At 37.9% G+C, this 21126-nt stretch overlaps 2 protein-coding genes, 1 long non-coding RNA gene and 1 other non-coding gene across 7 annotated transcripts in view; 2 read left to right on the forward strand and 2 right to left on the reverse strand.

Annotated features, from left to right (window-relative positions):
• Window positions 1-21126, reverse strand: part of LOC138403656 (uncharacterized) — a 94781-nt gene that overhangs the window by 63917 nt on the left and 9738 nt on the right. The gene's annotated exons all lie outside the window — the stretch shown is intronic.
• On the reverse strand, window positions 102-14424 carry Usp16-45 (ubiquitin specific protease 16/45). 4 transcript variants are annotated; one of them, XM_034978767.2, is made up of 7 exons: window positions 14306-14424; window positions 13270-14144; window positions 10198-10321; window positions 9447-9597; window positions 8625-8772; window positions 8019-8120; window positions 102-7763 (listed from the first exon to the last, which is right to left on the reverse strand). In XM_034978767.2, exons 2-7 carry the CDS (start codon window positions 14114-14116, stop codon window positions 6139-6141), a joined length of 2997 nt encoding a protein of 998 aa, XP_034834658.1. In that variant the 5' UTR covers window positions 14117-14144; window positions 14306-14424; the 3' UTR covers window positions 102-6138. The 4 variants fall into 4 exon arrangements, with proteins under 4 accessions (XP_034834658.1, XP_069360979.1, XP_034834659.1 ...); XM_069504878.1 differs by having other exon boundaries at window positions 9447-9612; XM_034978768.2 differs by lacking the exon at window positions 8019-8120.
• Window positions 14653-21126, forward strand: part of garz (Sec7 domain-containing protein garz) — a 51688-nt gene continuing 45214 nt past the window's right edge. Inside the window, exons 1-8 of the mRNA XM_034979046.2 lie at window positions 14653-15161; window positions 15770-15888; window positions 16129-16237; window positions 16640-16807; window positions 17961-18069; window positions 18558-18790; window positions 19590-19758; window positions 20204-20372. Of these exons, the coding sequence (XP_034834937.2) occupies window positions 14861-15161; window positions 15770-15888; window positions 16129-16237; window positions 16640-16807; window positions 17961-18069; window positions 18558-18790; window positions 19590-19758; window positions 20204-20372 (1377 nt within the window). The 5' untranslated portion in view covers window positions 14653-14860. The remainder of the gene's footprint in view (window positions 15162-15769; window positions 15889-16128; window positions 16238-16639; window positions 16808-17960; window positions 18070-18557; window positions 18791-19589; window positions 19759-20203; window positions 20373-21126) is intronic.
• On the forward strand, window positions 17035-17167 carry LOC117991538 (U11 spliceosomal RNA). Its single transcript, XR_004674910.1, has one exon. It is a non-coding gene; the product is annotated as a U11 spliceosomal RNA (small nuclear RNA).

Genomic DNA, 21126 nt, shown 5'->3' on the forward strand with positions numbered 1-21126 from the left:
CTAAAGGCGAGGTTTGCCCCGAACCTAAACCACAGCCGAAACGCACTTACTGGCCCCTTTTTAAACATCACGCTTTTTAAAAATAAAGAAAAACAACAACAGAGGTTTAAAACTATATTATTTTTAATTTAATACACATGTTTATAACACAATATTATAAGCTGTTTCAATATACAAAATTATCAAATACATAATCAATGCAACACAAATCAATACGATAAAATAACGGCACAATACATACCACTCCTGGCGATAGTAAACAGTTAAAATGAACAACTACTGTACAGGAAGCTTATAGTGAAAAATAACTACAGAAAGCCTGTATCTATAATTATAAAAAGGAAGAACTGACCGAGTGACTGATCTATTAACGCACAGCTCAAATTACTGGGCGGATCGGGCTGAAATTTTGCAAGCAGATAGCTATTACAACAGACATTATGTGTTATGTGTATAGTTTACTATACCGACGCATTCGGACACGGCCATTACGCACTGCACTTCCCGTCATCCGTGAGAATACCTCATGTGCCTCGGATTCGCATCGGATATAACATCCGCGCAGCTTGACAGAGGGGCGGGACGGGTGTGGGGATCTCAGCCGGGCTTGTGTAGATACAAGAAATGGCTATAACAAATCTCACACGAATTTTATCGATAGTAATGCTTTGCGAAAATGATTACTAAGAAATCCTAAATGATTTTTGAAGGATCTGTCATCCCGTCTCACTGAGTTCGAGTGACTGGAGGGCTGGCAGTTACCTCGCATATTAGTCTGGGTATTCAACGAGGTAACGCAGCCAGCGTTATGGGCACCTTGCCTCGGTACAATGGTTTAGATGATATTTTTCATTTCTAATTATTTATTTTATTTTATTTAAAATTTGTTTATGTAAAATTTATTTATTTTATTTTATGCAAAATAAATGTTTGCCTTCACTAATATTATCTAAGTTATTAAAAAACATTGACTTATATATAACTTCGTATGGACAGGATTATTGAACACACAAAATGGCACCGACTCACTGGTGCTATAGCACCAATGCAACCTTAGTAACGTATGGATTTTAAACGGGTCGTTCATTAGTATCTAAGAGGTGGCGCTGATTTATTTCATTTCTAAACCGTGAAAAATTTTGTTCGCTTGACCATATCTAATGGTTTATTTATCCATTTATTAATCTTTCACTATAAGCTTCGTCCAAACTTAATAAAAACCAAACACAGGAACAGTGTATGTAAATTGAGCACTCAACGAATGGATCAATATTCAATACATATTACATTACACAAAATGAGATGCCTATTTATAAAATATGAGTATACAAATATTAATTTAGAGTAGGTATCACTACCACTCGGTTTTCTCACTCGAACAGTGGATTGACCGCATATGTGCGAGCAAGAAAGCATATTATGTTTATGTCTATTCTCACATGGGAAAAAACTGTGTTTTATCTTGAACACAACCGAGGACGATAGATACTTAAAGATTTAGAAAAGTAATTTTAAACGACCTTTCACCTAGCACGAGTTTTGCGCATTTCGAAAACTTTGTTTTTCACGAATTTCGTAATCTGTAAAGTCTGGAATGTATTCCATATTACCGATTTACCGATTATACTAAAGGCGCTAGCCGTAGATGTTTGGAAGTCTACATCGAATTTCGTTTTAGAAAATACAAAATCTCGGACTAAACTCGCGCTAAAAACTTCCCATGTGAGAATAGGCTACGGACAGTATCAGAAATGATATTTGAATCGAATTTTTATTTGGCGCGAGTTTTAAAACAATTCGGGGGGGATATATACCTCTTTATAAGGGACACAATAAACATAAGCTCATTACATGATTAATTATTATTATTAACTAACAGAAAAATAACTAAATCGGTAAAGTTCACAGACGAAATAGCCGTCCGCCGCCAAAACACAAAAACCGTTGGCAAATTCCATGAGACCATTTTCGTTCACATAATATTATATTGTATACTAGGATGTGACGTCACACTGTAATAAATAAGGTAAGGCATACATCGATATTTCTTATAAAACGATCATTGAATATGAATATATACTTGCCTAGATGAAATAAATTGGTAGTTTTTACAGCGTGTTTGATAAATCATATAACGTGACAAAATATGAGGTACCTGTGTATAGCGCGTAAAATTTAACTCCTCACGCGCCATTTTAACTTTGTGTCGAATTTCATGTCAAAAGCACGATTTTCTTTTTTCTTCTCTATGGCTCTTTGTATTGCGGTTTTGTACAAGTCCCACAAATTGCTATTGCGCTGGAACCATGTCTCATTAACATCGAAATGACGTCATTTTGACGTATATTTAAGTAAAAATATACCAGCAGCTCGAAACTTCAGTCAAGTGTTGACGTCACTAAAATGTCGGCCACGCGCATTAGTAATTTGCGGGACTTATAGTCCGCAATAATTCCGGCAAGTCTCTGCAACTTGACAATAGTTCAAACGGCCCTTCGAGTTCATAGATGTTTTTTTACGAATTCATTTCCACGATCAGCTGTTTGCAGGATTGTTACATTGGAGTTTTAAACAAATTCTTTAAGACCTCATTATTTTTTTGGTACATCTACACATCAGTTCTCACCTCAGCTTGCCGGGATGTTGCGAACATTATCTAACACATAGTATAATAAATCGACTTGGTAGCTTCTTGGAACTTGTTTAAATTATTCAATGTTGTTAAAAATAAAGCAAAGATATTGAGGCCGATTCTCTTGTACACAATCTCTAAACTAAACTAAATTAACAGATCTAAATATAGTGCTATCCTTTTCCGCAAACAACATTATAAAAGGGATAGCAATAGATTAAGACGTGCTATTTTAGTTTAGTTTAGAGATTGTATACAACGGAATTAGCCACACTGTTGCCTTTTTTATCTGTGCCGTTGGTATGCCATTTTTAAAGGACAGTAATCTAGACAGATATACAATCAATGGTCAACGATACACTTATGCCGAAACTAGAAATTACGTTACAATGTTGACACTTCAATGGAAGACTACCATTGAAATTACATAATTCGAAAAAATAAAATAAATACCGTAGATCGAATTTAATAATGCCGATCGACAATCTTTGCATTTCCTAACATTTCATACCCTAACACAAGTGATGTTTTATAGATCACATTGTAAATGTTCATTGTAATGTGAAATTTCAAGATATTCAAACAGCATTTACATTGAATTGCACATTTTAAAATATATTGAATACGTACCTTCGAGTATGATACATTTAAATCTTATCAAATCGTTTCGCATAGTTAAATATAATTCAATTCACGAATCGTGTCGTTAAAGTTCTAACACAACGTAAGCCAACATCAGCAACTTTACAGGACAGCGAAATAACTTGCTGTTTTCAGAAGTTTGGGTTATGGATACAGTGCAGTTGTTTTTTTTATATTTCTTTAACAGCCGTACTAATCATTACTCAAGATTGAGTTAAAACGAGACAGATTTATGTGAGAGATTTATCTGTCTCGTTTTAATTAAACTTTAGTAACGATTAAGCGACTCTGAGTGTTTGTTGGCCATTTTCTTGTTTTCGACTGGCCGAAACAACGCGTCTATAGCAAATTGTATTAAAATGTAAAAACCGGTCAAAAATTACGTCCGAAGGTGTTAGAACTTATGCGACCAAATTAAATAATATTATAAATGATAAAATAAAGGTGCACCGACACTATATTTTACTTAGACCAGCCCTATTTATCGGACATTTAGACCAAACCCTGCCCTATTTATTGGTCATTTCTTTAACTAACATTTTTAATTAAATTTTATTTCACGCATTTTTCAATAAATTAAATACAGTCGTTTTGCTTGTTTTTGGTATTTTTCTTAAGGTATGTCTAAATGATTAATTAATATTAAATTAGTTTCACAAGAGAACGAAAATTGGCATTTAAACAAAAAGAACTTTGGGCATCCACAAACTAAATGAAACCACTTTAGATAATAACACAAATGTAAAACAAAATTTTGAGTGCCTTATATTTAAAAAAAATCTAATATTTTTTTCCTATTTCATTAAAACACAAAAGTTAACTTCAAGAACATTACATTAAAAATAAACTGAACACAATTGGGACTACTAATCATCTAAATTTTGGGATATTTTAATACTGGAAACAGACAGACAGACCATTTTGTTATATTCTACAAGCTTCATAATATATTGGTAAACAAAACAGTTTCTATTCAAATGCGTGTGGGAGCACCTTTACAAAAAAAAAGTCTGAAACCACTTTTATACACATTAGACAGGCAAGGATCAGACGCGCAACAAATGATGTGGGGTGTTGTGTACGTATAAATATTCTTTAAATAGTTTATAGATAAGACACGAGGGCCTTACGCGACATCTGCTCGTAAAATCTGAGGGTTGCATCTAAATGAGTACAGGAACAACAAACCCATGACAATAGGGTCTTGGAGTGTAGTAATAAAATGATGTGATTTTTTGTATAGTGGGGCTAGAATTTAAAAAAATCATGATTTTTATCTATTTTTAACACAATTATTCACGTCACGCTGTACAAAAAGCGAATAATGACGTCACAATGCGTAAACGAGAAATGCTTTTAAGTTTTTTAACGTAGAATAATTTCTGCTGGAAAATGTTATTTGTTAAAAATTTACAAATATTTGTCGTTTACGCATTCGCTTTCCGTACAGCGTGACTTTAATAATTAATTATGTTACAAATAAATAAAAATCATGTTTCTTTTAATTATTGTTTAATAATGAAATCTAGCCCCATAAACTACCACTATACAAAAAGTCACATCATTTTATTACTACAGTCCAAGACCCTATTATAGCCCACTTAGCACCGAACCTGTTATTTTATTATAACATGGTAATCAAATCAGTAAGGAAATCCGTAGGAGAACCAGAGGAGCCGATAGCTCAACGGGTTGCAAAGCTAAAATGGCAAAGGGCAGATCATATCGCTCGAAAAACTGATAGACGGGTTATAAGGTGCTAGAATGGCGACCTCACACCGGAAAGCACAGCGTTGGAAGACCTCAAACTAGGTGGACAGACTACATCAACGAGTCGCAGGGAGACGCTGGATTCCGGCGGCGCAAGTACACACCTAGTACAAGTTTGCACATTATCGAACACTCATAGCTTTCGTGAGTTTCGATGACATGTATTACCGATTTTTAGTTCAGTTTTGAAGGAACTCGATAGCGTATTTCGAATACTATAAGAACTTATACTAGGGATACAATTAATTATCCGTACCATTAGTACTAGTTTGCTGCAGGTATTGAAAATTGTAATATGGACTGAAATATCGTTATTTTAATGTTGACTATCTATAATCTGTAATGTGGGTTACTTTTCACAAAGTCGTTCATTGTAGATTTACGCCCAACACGAACTCGAACTTTAGAAACTTACGAAAATTATCTAAGATTTCGAGATGTGGAAACTACCTACTAAGGGTACTTTGACGTCTAATTTCACGAACAGTATTCGCGGTCACTTCCTAATAAGTTACTTTGCACACTACACGTTTTACTGTAACTCGCTTGTAAAATCAAAGAAAGCCATTGAAAAAACTATATAGTCTCGCACCTCACTATACTCGATCCCGAGCGTCAGTCTTCGTAAATACCATTCCACTTTCTAGGCCGTCACTTCAACAACTTCGTAAATTAGACTAAACGATCAGCCGGTAGTTGCAGGATTATATAAAAGGATCGGTTATATTATAAACAATTCGATACAGCAGCCAGACCAGCGATTTTTATTCGACAGATGGCGCTGTAGATGTATGAAGGAACTCGATAATGTATTTCGTTTTCTAAAACTATAAAAACTTGTACTAGGGATATACGAGCTCTTTGATTTGGTTTGATTTTAGCACAAGTTTGAACATCTCGAGAACGTTGATCTATTTCGAGGTCGAAACACATTATCGTGTTTCAAGTCTTTTCAGAAATTCAGTAATACCAATTTTCATATTACCAAACTTTTTATTGGCATGAATGGATGAACTACCTTGGTCTTGATGACTTGGTCTAGGATGACTTAACTGTCGGCCGATCGAATAGCTCGTGACCTGCCCTCGAGGGATTTATAAGATCCTCTCGTAGAATAGTAGATAGGCCTGTGCACGCAAAACCTTATCCTCGCTAACTTCGGACACCAAACTGTCAGAAACATAGTACCATTTTCCAGGGGGGGGTTCCATGCTCGGGGCTGCCCCTTCTCCCGACTCGTACCCTGACAGATCTGACTCGGAGTCCCCATCAGCATCTCCACTTCCTGGAGCAGGGATATTAGCACTTTTTGGGAGGAACCACCATCTCGGATCACCAGGTTTGACCGGCTGACGTACTTTAACATAAGCTACGTAATGCCCCCCGTGCATGCCTCCCGAATGCTCCACGATGCCATACAGAGAATATAGGAGCTCATTCTGTCCACGAGCTACATTCGGTAGCTTTTTTAGCTTATCCATCGCACAGAACGGAGCTAAGTCAAGAATCGTAGGAAAATCCACATGTTTCGACATCTTCCGGAACATACATCTAGGTCCAATCTGGAACCTTTTCAGATGCAGGATAAGAATGGCCGGTGGACTCGATACTAAAAACCGCTTAGTCGCATTTGTATATACGGTTTTTCCATCTTTTCCATTGATTCTTTCGGTGCATGTCTCGCAACCGACTTTATTGTTGCCAGTAAGCAGTTCTAGAGCTGTGAATTGGCTCAAACAAGACTGTATGGAGCATTCGTCTTCATCACAGATATATCTTGGAGAAGAGTTATTATAACGGTAGCTGCTTGAAATATCTGTTTCAATACTCTTTTCTTCCGGTTTGAGTCGTATGGAAGAGCTAGGGCTGAAGTAGCGTCTGGGGACTGTTGGAGGAGGGTCTACGCTTTCCGCCAACACTGGAGAAGGACAAGTCGGTTTCGACTTAATTTCCGAATCCATATCCAGTTTCAATTCTTCTAGCTTGTTCGTGACCTCTGTATTTGATTCTTGGAACAGCATATTATCCTCGTTTCTGGTATTGTTGAACTCCCAGCTGTGCTCGAACAGATCTCGACTAGCCTGCACACTGATACCTCTAGAGACAACCTCGTTTGAATATTCAGGAGCGAATGATATTCTGGAAACTGGTCGTTCGTAATCACTTTTAACTGGGGATAGTTTATTGTGTTGGGGACTTGACAGATCGAGGTTAATTTCGCTGGATAAAGAACTATGACTACCCAATTCCTTTCCATTGATTGGTGATAGTTCAACATTATCAACCGTTTCTGTTGAATTATGTTTCGTTGCCTCTGGACTTGCAACACCCGAATCCGGATTGGAGTTAAAATTCTCTAAAGGTATTAAAGGTTTATTTTCTAAGGGGATTGTATTCGTTGAAGCTTGGGAGAAGTCCTTATCCTTATCCGTTGATTCTGGGGTGTTATCCGTTTTCTCTTTGTCCATATCAACCGGGCTGGTACGGATTGAGTCTGAGCTGATGACTTTTTCGGAGTTGTAACCGGACTCCATAAGGTATGCGGCAAAGTTAGACGCAGTATGAGTTACGGCTTGAGTTGCTACGGATGTGTGGGTGTTGGTTGCTTGTGGCAAGTCTTCGAGGTTATCTTCGACGTCCGCGTCAGATTGCTCGGAGGAGGATTTCCCGTCTTCCTTCGTACCGTTGGCGTCGCCTTTGTCGGTTGAGGTTGAGTTACCTGGGAACATGAAGACAGAAAACTATTAAATTGGTACACCTAGCCTAACATTGTGATAATGGTGGGGGTTTAAAACCTCAGTAATGAGGAATACGCCGTAAAAATAAAGCACGCGTCAATTTTCACAAATAACAATGTTGCTAAGTAACTCATCGACAGATAGGTTGATATTGGATATAACGAGAATACAGAAGTTATTAGAGTTATGTATGTTATTTACAACAATCAGGGATAAATTAGTACAAAAAAAACCACCTTTGTTCTTCCTCCCGAATTTTTTGGCAGCCAATCTTTTTTCCTTTTTCAACTGATGCTTCGAAGGCTTGTTGTCTTCTTGCGTATTGTAAAGGTTATCGTCTGAAAGATTAGTTTTGGACCTTATTACGTATACCATAAGGTTCGTTTAGTGTTAACTAAGGGGGTTGGCAAACAATTTAATTGTATTAGAAGTTTAGCTAGTGCCCGCGTCTTCGTCCATATGAATTTAGGTTTTAAAAATCCTGTGGGGATCTGTTTGATTTTCAGGGACAAGAAGTAGCCTATGTCAATCTCCATGTCTTTTTTTTTTTTTGTTTTTTAACTATATCCATGCAAAAAATCAGACCGATCCGTTGCCCCGTTACGGAGTGATTAAAGGACAAACTAACAAACAAACACACTTTTGCATTTATAACATGACTATCCGATGCCCACGACTTCGCGTGGATTTAGATTTAAAAAAAAATGATTTATCGGGATAAAAGTAGCCATGTTTCTCTCCATACTTTTAACTATCTCTAAAAATCATGTTAGGCCATGAAGGAAGGACAAACAAACAAACACACTTGCATTTACAATATGGGTAGTGATACGATTGCTTACCGTTAGGCGTTTTCCTCCTCACGAGCGCGGGCGGCTGAGGGCGGGAGGTGGCGACCGGCAGCGAGAGGTCGAGGAAGTACTCCGCTCGGTCCGACTGGTGGAAGCACTCCTGGCACTCCAGTGTTGACACCAGGAAACCACGGAACACCTACAATCATCATCATCGTCATGATCAACAAACAAATGGGAAGAAAACATGTCAATTATGTCGTAAAAATATACAAAAGCGCAATTCGCTTAGATTTCTTTTTAGAAAAGTATTTTGAACAGGTTTATTCGTGGGCACCTCGGTAAATATAATTTGAATCCAAATAATCGCATAATAGATTGGAGATTTTCTTCAATTACAAATTATTTTGATAATTAGATTGTATGGCAACTCATCTGTTCGTCGGCTTCTTAAAAAAAGTCGTAGAACAAAAGCTGTTAGTTTTATTGATAACAATTACGTGCCGAGAGCTTTCTGATATTTTTTATTTAACCCTGCATAGTGACAGTTTTTTTGTTAAGTATTATAGGTATAATGACAGCATTTGTTGAGTAGTGTATAATGACAGTTTTTTGTTGAGTAGTATAGGTATAATGACAGCATTTGTTGAGTAGTGTATAGTGACAGTGTTTTTGAGTAGTATAGGTATAATGACAGCATTTGTTGAGTAGTGTATAATGACAGTTTTTTGTTGAGTAGTATAGGTATAATGACAGCATTTGTTGAGTAGTGTATAGTGACAGTGTTTTTGTTGAGTAGTATAGGTATAGGTGACAGTTTTTTTGTAATATTATGGTTATTATAAAGAAAAGTGAATATAATTAAAACGTCACCTGCTCAGGCCTCAGCATGGTGTCAGAAGCCTGCTGTCCATAGAACTTGACCTTCTGCCGCACCTCCCCGGCCACCGTGGCGGGGTCCACCTTGGAGTTCATGCCCAGACTGCTCAGTATCACCGACTGGTACCGACGCAGATCCTCCGATCTGAAATGGAAAACACTTTCCAGCCCGACATACAAAATATTATGTATCTTCTACTCTTATAGAACAACTAGCTTATTCCCGCGACTTCATCCGCGTGGACTAGGTACACAAATTTTAAACGCATATCCCCTCCTCCCCCCCCCCCTGTGGGTAGAATTTTCAAAAATCCTTTCTCATAAAAAGCTATCTCATATTTGCCTACCAAATTTCAGCCCGATCTGTCCGGTAGTTTGAGCTATGCATTAGTGGTAGATAGGTGTGGTAAATCAGTCAGTCAGGTGAGAAGACATAATAGATAGGGTTCCATGCTGTATTAGCAGAAATCAGAAGGTATCTTGAAATATTTTTTTAATTCAAAATTTAAATATGCCTCTGCAGCACAGGTTTAGCAGTATCTACATCATCATAATTATCATCACCTGTCGCCGGTATTCTCAATTTGACCCGATCGATTTTTTGTATAAAAAATGCCTATTTACACTTGCCATATAATGACAGAAAATTGGTTGCCAAAAGGGGGTTACACCTACATTTTATTTGGAATAGACAGACATACCTAAGTAGGGGGACAGGATGAATATGAAGGAAAAACAAGAATACCTGACAGCTTCAAGCAAATGCCGTAACAGCTCATGCGCGTCGTGCTGGTCTCCGCCACCGAATTGTGGTAATTTGGTGACTAGTGCTGACAGCAGCTTCCTTGGCGTGTACACGCCGCCTTCAACTGTGAACAAACTGATTTGCTGAACAATTGTGATGAGACACTTTCAGTGCCCCACTTAATGCCACAAGATATTATTGGTAACTAGCTGATGCCCATTTGGAGAATAAATATTTGTAAGATAGAATCAGTACCCTTATTATAAATGCGAAAGTATGTTTGTTTGTTGGTTTGTCCTTCAATCACGTCGCAACGGTGCAACGGATTGACGTGATTTTTTGCATAGGTAGGTAGATAAAGACCTGGAGACTGACATAGGCTACTTTTTATCCCGGAAAATCAAAGAGTTCTCATGGACGAATACGGATGAAGTTATAGGTCGCATTTTGTTTTAATTAATTTGTGTGATTTTGCAATTCGCCATTTTGTTTTTTTTTTATTTGTCATAGCAGCAATAGAAATACACTACAGACTCTGAAAAATACTATTCATGCTACAACCCGCTGACAGACAAACGGATGGACAGATAACTCAGTAATAGGGCACTCTGTTGGCACTCTTCGGGTATGGAATCCTTTAAATTTCGAATACAATTAGCATAGCTAATAGAAAAACAAAACGGTTTATCTGTTATATTACATTAGCACACAAAATGTATTATTGGCATTTAGAAATGGGTCACAACTGAAGTCTAATTTTATCCTAAATGTAGGTGGGGCTATTGGACTCTATAGTATTATAATGTTTAAAAAACTGGCCAAGTGCGAGTCAGACTCGCGCACCGAGGGTTTCGTACCACAGTCGTATTTTTTCTACATTTTGCATGATGAATCAAAACCTATAATGCATAAAAATAAATAAAAAATAGTTTTAAAGTGTACAGGTAAAGCCCTTTTATATGGTTACCCCAATCCCCACTATTGTATCGCAAACACGGAAAATTCAGTAACAGGCATCAGCTAGTAGATGAATTTATTAAACTGAGCAACCTACTTTTTTTTACTGGTTTTACGGCTCTGGGTTCTAGCCCTTTTGAGCCTTGAGCAACCTCCTTTGATACTTATTTTATCTAAGCAACGCGATATTGGCGAAGTGGATTGCACTGTGTTGGCACAACTAAAAGCCACACAATAAACAACAACAACAATATGATACGCCATTTGGTATATTAATCTTACTTTGAAAGTTGAAAATTGTAGACGGAGTAAAAAATCTAGACAAAGGAACGTTTGCTTTCTCATTCGCACTAAAATGAGAGCACAGATAAAGTTACTAATGTGATAAACAGAGACGCAGCTAACCTATTTTTTGTCCCTTATCATGTAACAGATTTTTATACAACTTTAGTTGCAAGACAAATTTTGAGAATTCGTGGCATCATTGTATTTCTCATTAGTTATTTACTTGTTTTCACATAAAAAACGTTTAATACAAATATTGTTGAGCGGTTTATACAAATAGACTACTAAACAAAGGTAATTGTCGTGTCATTCATCCTAATGTCTACGTTGAAAATACTAATTATTTTTTCATGGAACACATTTTAATTTTTTTTTGAGATGTGACCACAAATTCACGGTTTTTGAATTTTTTCCTTTACTAGTGCTATAAGACCTACCTACCTGCCCTAGGTCAACGGGAATTACCCTATAGGTTTCTTGACCGAGAGACAAACAGATAGACAACTAAGTGATCATATAACGGTCCCGTTTTGCCTTTTGAGGTATGGAACCCTAAAAATATTAAAATAATTTGCTGTTCTAATAGCTGGGTAACCTTGCATGTCTAAGATATTGAAAACACTTATTTTTATTCAATTAGCCTCGTTATATAGAAAATTAGCTTGATTAACTTGTAAGTTGTTTTTATTTGCTTGTAACTAATTCTTTATTTTGAAAAGTAAGTTGGGACAAGAAATATATTATTTCCTATATGATACAAGCTAATATTCGCGAATTCGACCGCATGGACTACACACATTTCAAACCCCTATTTCACCCCCTTAGGGGTTGAATTTTCAAAAACCCTTCCTTGGCTGATGCCGTCATAATAGCTATCTGCATGCCAAATTTCAGCCTGATTCGTCCAGTAGTGCTGTGTGTTAATAGATCAGTCAGTCAGTCACGTTTTCCTTTTATATATTTAGATTATAAAGGTAAAATTTGTTAGCCTGTATATATAGGGGGTAATCTCCAGGACTAAAGACCCGATTCTGAAAATTCTTTCACAGACAGATAGCTACATCATCTCCAAGGCTATAAATTATAAGACCTGGACATTGTCGCGAGAAAAAGGTAGTATTTTTTATTGTTTTACAGTACTAGAGTACTGAATAAACATTTATGTCTCCATTTAAATATTTAAACAATATATAAAACATAATATATTGTTTACATGAATATTAGTATTATATACATAATGATTATTCTGAATCTAATAATACTCAACAAACAGTTCATTACCATTGCACAATAACACTTTCTACTTTAATTTTTCGAGTGCATTATTTGACCTTTCAACTCTTAATATATTAAGTATTTTTGGTAATTTTTACAAATCTAGACAAATACAAACAAACAGAAAAACAGTTTTTCGGTGAAGTTTACAACAGAATAGAATTTGTACATTTATTTATTCAGATACAAGTTAACCCTTGCAATCTCAGCTGGTGGTAAGTGATAATGCAGTCTAAGACAGAAGTGGGCTAACCTAGAAGGGGTATGGCAGTTTTATTATACCCGCACCTCTTTGGTTTCTACATACTGGAACGCTAAATTGCTTGGGCGCACGGGACAGTAATAAATCAACCCTTAATTATTGATAAGGTAGGTACTTTATAACATAAAACTAAAATTAACGAAAAATTAGATTATAGAAGTCTATGACAGTTACCTAGTTAAAGACCTGGAAAATTAAGTTTACATGGGATTTCAAAAACCTAAATCCATGCAAAGTCACAGGCCTCATTTAAAAATGGAATACAAAAGTTTTGAACTAAAAACAACACTAACCTGCCTGTAATTCTGCCAATGTCTCAGACAAGGTTCGGGTCAGGGGTCCCCATTCAGCCAGCTTCCCCGTAATCGGGGGAAGATCCATCTCCTTACCCTCGTCCCCACTCTGTTCCCCTTTCAGCTTCAACTTGCCACCAGGCAAAGTGAATCTCTCCCCTGGGTTCGCCATTTCTTGCAAAACATTCAACAAATATGGTGTTTGCACTAAACATTGCATGACAGAGTTGAAGAAGCATGTGTTTCCTAGATTCGTTAGTCCTCGTACACGAGGCAAGTTCAACGCTATAGCCTTATCTTTACCCTTATCATTTCTCATAACGGTTTCTAATGGCATTGTCAGTTCTAACATTTTTGGACTCAGTGTTTCAAGGGGCAGTTCTATTGGTGGTAGTTTAGGGTTACAAGTGGACTGTTTCTTCAGATATTCGATGCACTCGTGAAGTTTCTTCGAGCTGGTAGGGGAGATTTCATTGTTGCAAGTGTAGCAGTAAACCTCCCAGGTGGTTGTGTTGGCTGTTATTGCATGTAGGTCAGAGTGTGGGGTGTTGAAGTGGTTCAGTGCGTGCTTGTTTCGCATGCGACCACATAGCTGGGAGCCACAACGTAAGCACATCCAAAGAGTTTGGTCTTCCTCAAAATCTGAGTCAGCCACCTCAATTTTAGCACTTTTCTTGCACTCAACGCATTCTTTCTCGAAGCCATTCGTTTTTAAGGCTCGTTTCAGCTTGGCAAGCTCCACTGCTCTAGCTACATGAGGACATGCAGACTTCGTAGTCTCATCGCAAGACTCCGTCGATTCGTCTCCATTCTCGCTGGGATCACTCTGTCTCTTTTTCTTAACCATTGTCGCTTTAAACTAGGTTAGGAGATGCCTGCAACGTAATCAGATACACTTTTAAGAATAACTGCATGGACACAAAAAGAACAAATTGACAAATCTGTGTCGATAGCCATTGCACGCGTGACAACGCACATTCACATAAATAATTCATTTTATACGCTTTAATTTGAAATAACTTTACTTTTAACTTACAGTTACATACGACGCAAAGAAATTTAATTCTCAGAACGTCACGAATATAACAATTTCTTTATTTCAGAAAATTTTGTCAGAAAGGTAAACCTCGGTTGACCGACATTTTTGCAATATTGCCCTATTAAAAAATTTAAAAAAATTAGTTATCATTATTCAATTTTAAGATAATCGCGATTCGAATTAATCGAATCAATGAATATCGATTGTTCGGTCAAAAAGTTACCATGTCAAAACTTTTGTCAAAGGTAAATAAAAAAAAACTTTGTCTATTGTCAACAGCGCCCTCTGTTGGCGAGTAGTAAAACTAAATTTTTGAAACGTCAACATGTCATTGTCAACATGAGCTTCGTGAATCGTGTTTCGTGATTAAATTTGATTAAAAATTGCTTTTAATATCATCGTTTTAAGTGGAAAATTGAACTAAATTGTTAGGAAATATCAGTTAAATTATCACGTAGCTACTCAAAAACATGTAGTCTGTTTGGAGTGTTTAAAAAACATTAAGTGTGGAACGTTGTGATAGTGATATATTTTTGGGGATAATTCGCAATAATGTCTTTGCCGGGCAATGGAATTTTTGTGGTCCAGGGAGAGATGGCCATGCTGGTCACCGCCATGCGCCGGAGCACCCGATGGGGCTCCCACTCGTTCCCAAACGACGAATATGACGTGCTCATGAGAACCTTTCAAGATCTTAAGACTATCTTGAACCAAGTGGATGATTTGCGTCTGTTGGACCCGTCAACTTACTTGAGCCCATTCCTAGAGGTCATTAGAAGCAAGGAGACCACAGGACCAGTCACAAGCCTTGCCCTTTCATCTATACATAAGTTTCTTTCATATGGACTAATAGGTAAGTAATGTAAAGAATTTTTAATACTATTCCCCAGCTATAGGATTAAACCAGCCCCTCAAACTTACTCTATAGAACATTTTTACATACCCTAGCCAAATCATAACATCTCTCCAGATTAGATAGAGGCCTTAGAACATGATATATACTTTAGACCTGATTAGATTAGATTTATTCCTGAAGTTACAGTCGAGTTGCACTGACTATGCTCTTAAACATTAATTCTATATTCAGACAGAGAATAAAGGCAAAAGACAGTAGGAAAGCCATAGATGAACAATACTACCTACTAATTTTAAAATCCTGAGGAAACTCTTTGATTTTTCAATATAAAAGTAGCCTATGTCACTCTCTAGGTCTTTAACTATATCCATGCAAACTATCACATCATTCCATTACTCTGTTGTGGTGTATTGTAGCTTTTGTTTTAAGTAATAATCATTGTCACCATAACAACATTGCAAATCTTGCAAATTCCACAATTGACAATCAAAAAGTATAATACCCAAGACACCAGACCCAATTAATATAAATGATTTGAGTTTGAGTTTCTTTAATTTCTGATGAATAATATAAGTATTGATATTCTTAAAACTTAATGTTTTCAGATCCGACCCACCCCAGTGTACCGGCCACTGTGGAGGACATCGCAGATGCTGTCACCCATGCACGCTTTGTTGGCACCGACCACTCCTCCGACGGTGTGGTGCTGTTGAAGATATTGCAAGTAGGTATTTGTCCTTTTCTAAATGCATTAGTAAGAAGAAGATGTGAATACTCTAAAATCTAGGTGTGCACAGAATCAGTACCAATATTTAGAGACAAAAATTTATATTAATTAATTAATAATATTAAATATAGCTACTTAGTTTTATTGTACTAATTATCTACATTCAAGGATACTGTATTAGTTGGGTAAAGTTCGGAAATAGAAGTCTAATTTATTTATTTATTGTAATATTTCCAGGTGCTCAGAACACTCATGCTCAGCCCTGAAGGTGCCATGTTGACAGATGAGAGTGTGTGTGAAATTATGCTCAGCTGTTTCAGAACATGTTTTGAAACTAGATTGACTGGTTTGTATCAATCTATCTACATATACATATATTCAAAATTCAAAGTCCTGACTGACTGATTGACTGACTTATATATCAGCCATGACCCATGCTCAGTAGTAAGCCGGCAATAGGTTGATTATGATGATGATGATTGTGTTTCCACTATTTCGGAAAGTTGATTTTAGCTACTTTTTGTATAATTTTACTTATATGGTTAATAATTGTAACATGTAAATTGTGTGAATGTGCATGTAGTGTTTGCTTTCAAATGATTTTACATACAATGTCATGTAATTTAACTTTCTGTAATTTAAGATCATTTTTATAAAAATCTCTAGCGAACCATATTAAAAAAAATGAAATTACTGGAGCGAACTGCATGTCAAAGTTGGGTGTAAAAACATTGCATTTTATCCACAGAACTCCTCCGCCGTAACGCAGAACAGTGTCTAAGAGACATGACCCAATTGATTTTCATGAGACTCCCACAGTTCCCTACAGAGGACTCTGCTAGTACATTCTCGACATTTGGATTTTCGCTTAAAAGGAGGGATAAGTCAACAAAGAAGAAAATCACCGCTGCCCATAGTAAGTTGTACTTTAAGGATACCTTTCCATCCATCAATAAGGATCTTAATTTTTATAGCTTGAAACATTTGTAAAATGCCTGTGACACACAGACTGACGGACTTGAAGAATTAATTGTAACATAATTGTTTTTTCATTCGACACTAGATGGCGCTGTCAGTTTCTTACATCGCGCTATATTTTCATGGACCTCCAAGTACAAGGTGTTAGAGACGCGAGAGAAATGCCAAAAGGGTGTTTACCGCTTCGATGGTACGCGTGCCGGCAACGGCGCGCGGGGTATGGCTATCAAGACATACCCAACACATAATTTTTGTTCTAGAGAGGCTGTTGGCTACCCCCTTATGTACCGGCGCCTCCATAAGTTACTAATAGCCGTACTCAGACTTCAGAGTCGCTTAATCGTTACTTAAGTTTAGTTAAAACGAGACATAGCTATGTCTCTCACATAAATCTGTCTCTTTTTAACTCAATCTTAAGTAACGATTAGCGACTCTGAGTACCGCGGTAAAAGTCTCGAGGTAACTCATATTGCGGGTTACCAAATACCAAGTAGCCTGTAGCCCTTAAATATATCTATGCAAAAAATCACGTCGATCCGTTTGCGGCGTGATTGAAGGACAAATCAACAAAAAAAATGCATTAATTATAATATGGTGGGTAGTGATGTCACATAATCGGGCCCTGTATAGCTGATGCCGGCGACTTTGTTCACGTGGATCCCACGGGATATTTAGAGGCCCATTCGCTGAACCGATCTTTATAAAAGGTATAGGGATAGCTTGCATCCCGTAGACATACATGACATAGACTACTTTTCGCGGAAAATCGAATAAAGAGTTCCCGCGGGATATTTGAAACTCAATCTACGCAAAGTCGTGGGTATTGTCTAGTTTTGAATAAATGAAGCGATTTGCCTCCTCATTTCTGATTCCAACCGCTAAGATTTGGAATACCCTTCCAGCATTAGTTTTCCCCTCCAATTGTAATATGGGTACCTTCAAATCAAGAGTGAATAGGCATCTTTTAGGCAAGCGCGCTCCATCTTAGGCTGCATCATCACTTGGCACCAGGTCTGATCGCAGCCAAGGGCTGGTCTGTAAATGAAAAAAAATGACTTTGACTTTGAGTGACTTTGACTTTTTTGTCGTAGGTACAAATTCCCTAGACAGGAAGTCGTCGATAACGGAACAGGCGCTGACGTCCGCTGACGGTGAAGCGGACTCCGACACCAAACCGCACAGCGTCATACAGACTCACAAGTAAGTCATCGATAAATAATTGTAATTGGGCAGTTTCATTCACATCCTTATGTCGTCGAAATTCCATTTACACGCTCGGAACGTTTTGCGTCATCGTTCCTCATAAGTCATATGCATGAATGACTGAAACAGGTGTTCCCTACCAATTATATTGTTCTTTGTGATAAAAGACTGTTTTAAGACTACACACTAAATTTGGCCTAAGTCTAAGCTAAGTTTTGCCTTTATTGGACACTAGCTTATGCTCGCGACTTCGTCCGAGTGAACTGCACAAACTTCAAACCCGCAGGTGACCCTTTGGGGTTGAATTTTCAAAAATCCTTTCTTAGCGGTTGCCTGCTTCATAATAGCTATCTTCATGCCAAATTTCAGACAGATCCATGCAGTAGTTTAAACTGTGCGTTGATAGATCAGTCAGTCAGTCAGTCAGTCAGTCAGTCACCTTTTTCTTATATAGAATATTCCCATATAGACTCCTTTCGTTTCAGTCAAGATAAAAATCTACTCAATGAAGCGGAAATAACTATAGAACCAGTGGAGGAGGTAAAAAGCCCCACCAAGAAGCACGGTCGACATTCCTCCATGGACTTGGCGGCCAACGAAAACAAGTCCATCACACAACTGCTGGAGAAATGCGTCAGCAATGTCGACACTCACGACGCTCCACACGAGGACAAGACGCAGGAAGACGAGGCAACAGGAACTGTGGAAGTTGCTGAAGGTATGTTAAATTAAAACTGACTGAGCCGCATCAGTGGAAGACCCCCCACTAGGTGGACAGACAACATCAATTGAAATGAAAAAATGAAATGAAATGAAAATTTATTTATGACAACAATTGTCGGTTTACAGTTTAGTGTCGGGAACCCTGAAGTGAGTTAAATAAACCTGTGTCTCAGGGTCCCCGCTCCTCCGCCTCAGTCTCAAACATTGTTGTGTTAACAAAAACTATAAATAAGTCTAAACAATTAGCATGCAATGTGTCGTGCGTGTATGTGTATGTGTGTGTGTTTGTGTGGGTGTGTGTGTGTTGTGTGTGTTTCTTTATGTTGTTGATTTGATATAGCTTTAATTGTTTATTTAAATTTAAATTTGAAATTTTAGTAGATTTTCCGTGTTATTGATTTAATGAGTTATTTTAATGTAAATAACGGGTACATACCACAATTAATTTGAAGTTTATATTTGTCGACTAGCTTATGCTCGCGACTTCGTTCGCGTGGACTACACGAATTTGAAACCCCTATTTTAAATTTGTGTAGTCCCCTATTATCAAAAATCCTTTCTTAGCGGATGCCTACGTCATAATAGCTAGATAGCTACTCCGTCCGATCCATCCAGTAGTTTGAGTTGTGCGTTGATAGATCAGTTAGTCAGTCAGTCAGTCAGTCATGTTTTCTTTTTATATATTTAGATATTTCGACCAATCGGGCACGGGTTGTGGTGACGACGGGCTGACGTAACGATTCGTCCAAGTATAAGACTGGATTGGCTGGAGGTTGTTATAGTTTTGTCCTCAGAACCAGAACAACCAACGGAATCCACCCCGGCAGTAGTGAAGGAGGAAGCTCAGAGCGAAGGAGAGAAGTTAGAGGAGTATGTGAACCACAGAGGCATACGGTTCACTCCGCAGGACGAAACCTTACAGCTGCAGCCCTACGGACTTGCCTGCGTCAGGGAGCTGTTTAGGTTAGTCACATGCCATTCTGGCTAATTCTGTTGTACTAGATTTTTTTTATTCTAATATACTTACAAGGGGGTAAGGGGGAAACCGGTCTCGGTTGGTCGGTCATCTAGTCGGCCCCAACTGTCGACCTCACCTGCTCGTGGTACCCCCTGCTAGATAACGGACGAGGCCCTGGCGTATATCCATTCACCCGGCCGGTCAACTAGCCGGAAGAGGCGACAGCGGCCTTGGGAGTTAAATAACTCCAAAAAAACATGGGGCAGAACGCAACGGGAAACCACTGGTACTAAAAGAAGACATTTAAAAAAATGGGGTTTTGATAACGAAAATGATGTCTATTTTCAAACCCACGATGGTGGACTTAGATTTTTGAAAAATCTCACTTTTCCATGTACACAGCATAGCACACATCTTTTTTCATCAATTTCTTGTCTCGACCTTTAACAGGTTTCTAATATCCCTCTGCAACCCGCTGGACACACAGAACACGTCAGCGATGGTGCACCTCGGCCTGAGCCTAGTGGGAACGGCACTAGAAGTGGGCGCGGACCAGATAGCCAAATACCCCTCCCTTCTCTACCTCGTACAGGATCCACTGTGCAGGAATTTGTTGAGCGTGAGTACAATAATTAGGGTTCCGTACCTCAAAAGGAAAAACGGAACCCTTATAGAACTTTGTTGTCCGTCTGTCTGTCAAGAAACCTACAGGGTACTTCCCGTTGACCTAGAATCATGAAATTTAGCAGGTAGGTAGATCTTATAGCTGAGATTTGGGGAAAAATCTGAAAACCGTGAATTTAGGGTTAGATCACACAAAAAAAATTAAATTGTGGTCATGAACTAATAATTAGTAATTTCAACTTTCGGAGTGAGTGACTATATCAAGTGGGGTATCATATGAAAGGTCTTCACCTGTATATTCTAAAACAGATTTTTATTTATTTTTATGCATCATAGTTTTTGAATTATCGTGCAAAATGTTGAAAAAATACGACTGTAGTACGTAACCCTCATTGCGCGAGCCTGACTCGCACTTGGCCGGTTTTTTTTTATTATCACCACTTTAAATACATCACTTCATATAGTAAACATTAGCTGTAGTTCTCTTAGTAGTTACTGAATTCTTGCGACTTAATCTTAGGCACAGGACATACACCTAAAATATCAAGGCCAGCGGAAACTGATGTAGTGGGCTAGAGCAGTCTTTTTTATTAACAGCTTAAACATTGCTTTACATACAGTGTGCGGCAGAAGGTAATGTACATCGGCCTTTAGAATGACATTTCGGCTTTGCAGAGCGTTGTCTCTGTCACTCATACCTATATGACGTTTTGTCGTTCTCGGCTGAGACAATGCTCTACAAATCCGCC

Source organism: Maniola hyperantus, chromosome 19, assembly GCF_902806685.2.
Source record: "Maniola hyperantus chromosome 19, iAphHyp1.2, whole genome shotgun sequence".
Taxonomy (NCBI): domain Eukaryota; kingdom Metazoa; phylum Arthropoda; class Insecta; order Lepidoptera; family Nymphalidae; genus Maniola; species Maniola hyperantus.

Excerpts from the sequence above, each read along its gene's own strand:
- Usp16-45 (XM_069504878.1), bottom strand. The coding sequence starts at position 14,116 with ATGGTTAAGAAAAAGAGACAGAGTGATCCCAGCGAGAATGGAGACGAA. Across the intron at positions 10,322-13,269 it reads ATTGGCAGAATTACAGGCAG|TTGAAGGCGGCGTGTACACG; the intron begins GTTAGTGTTGTT and ends GTTTGTTCACAG. Across the intron at positions 7,764-8,018 it reads ATTCGGGAGGAAGAACAAAG|GTAACTCAACCTCAACCGAC; the intron begins GTGGTTTTTTTT and ends TCATGTTCCCAG.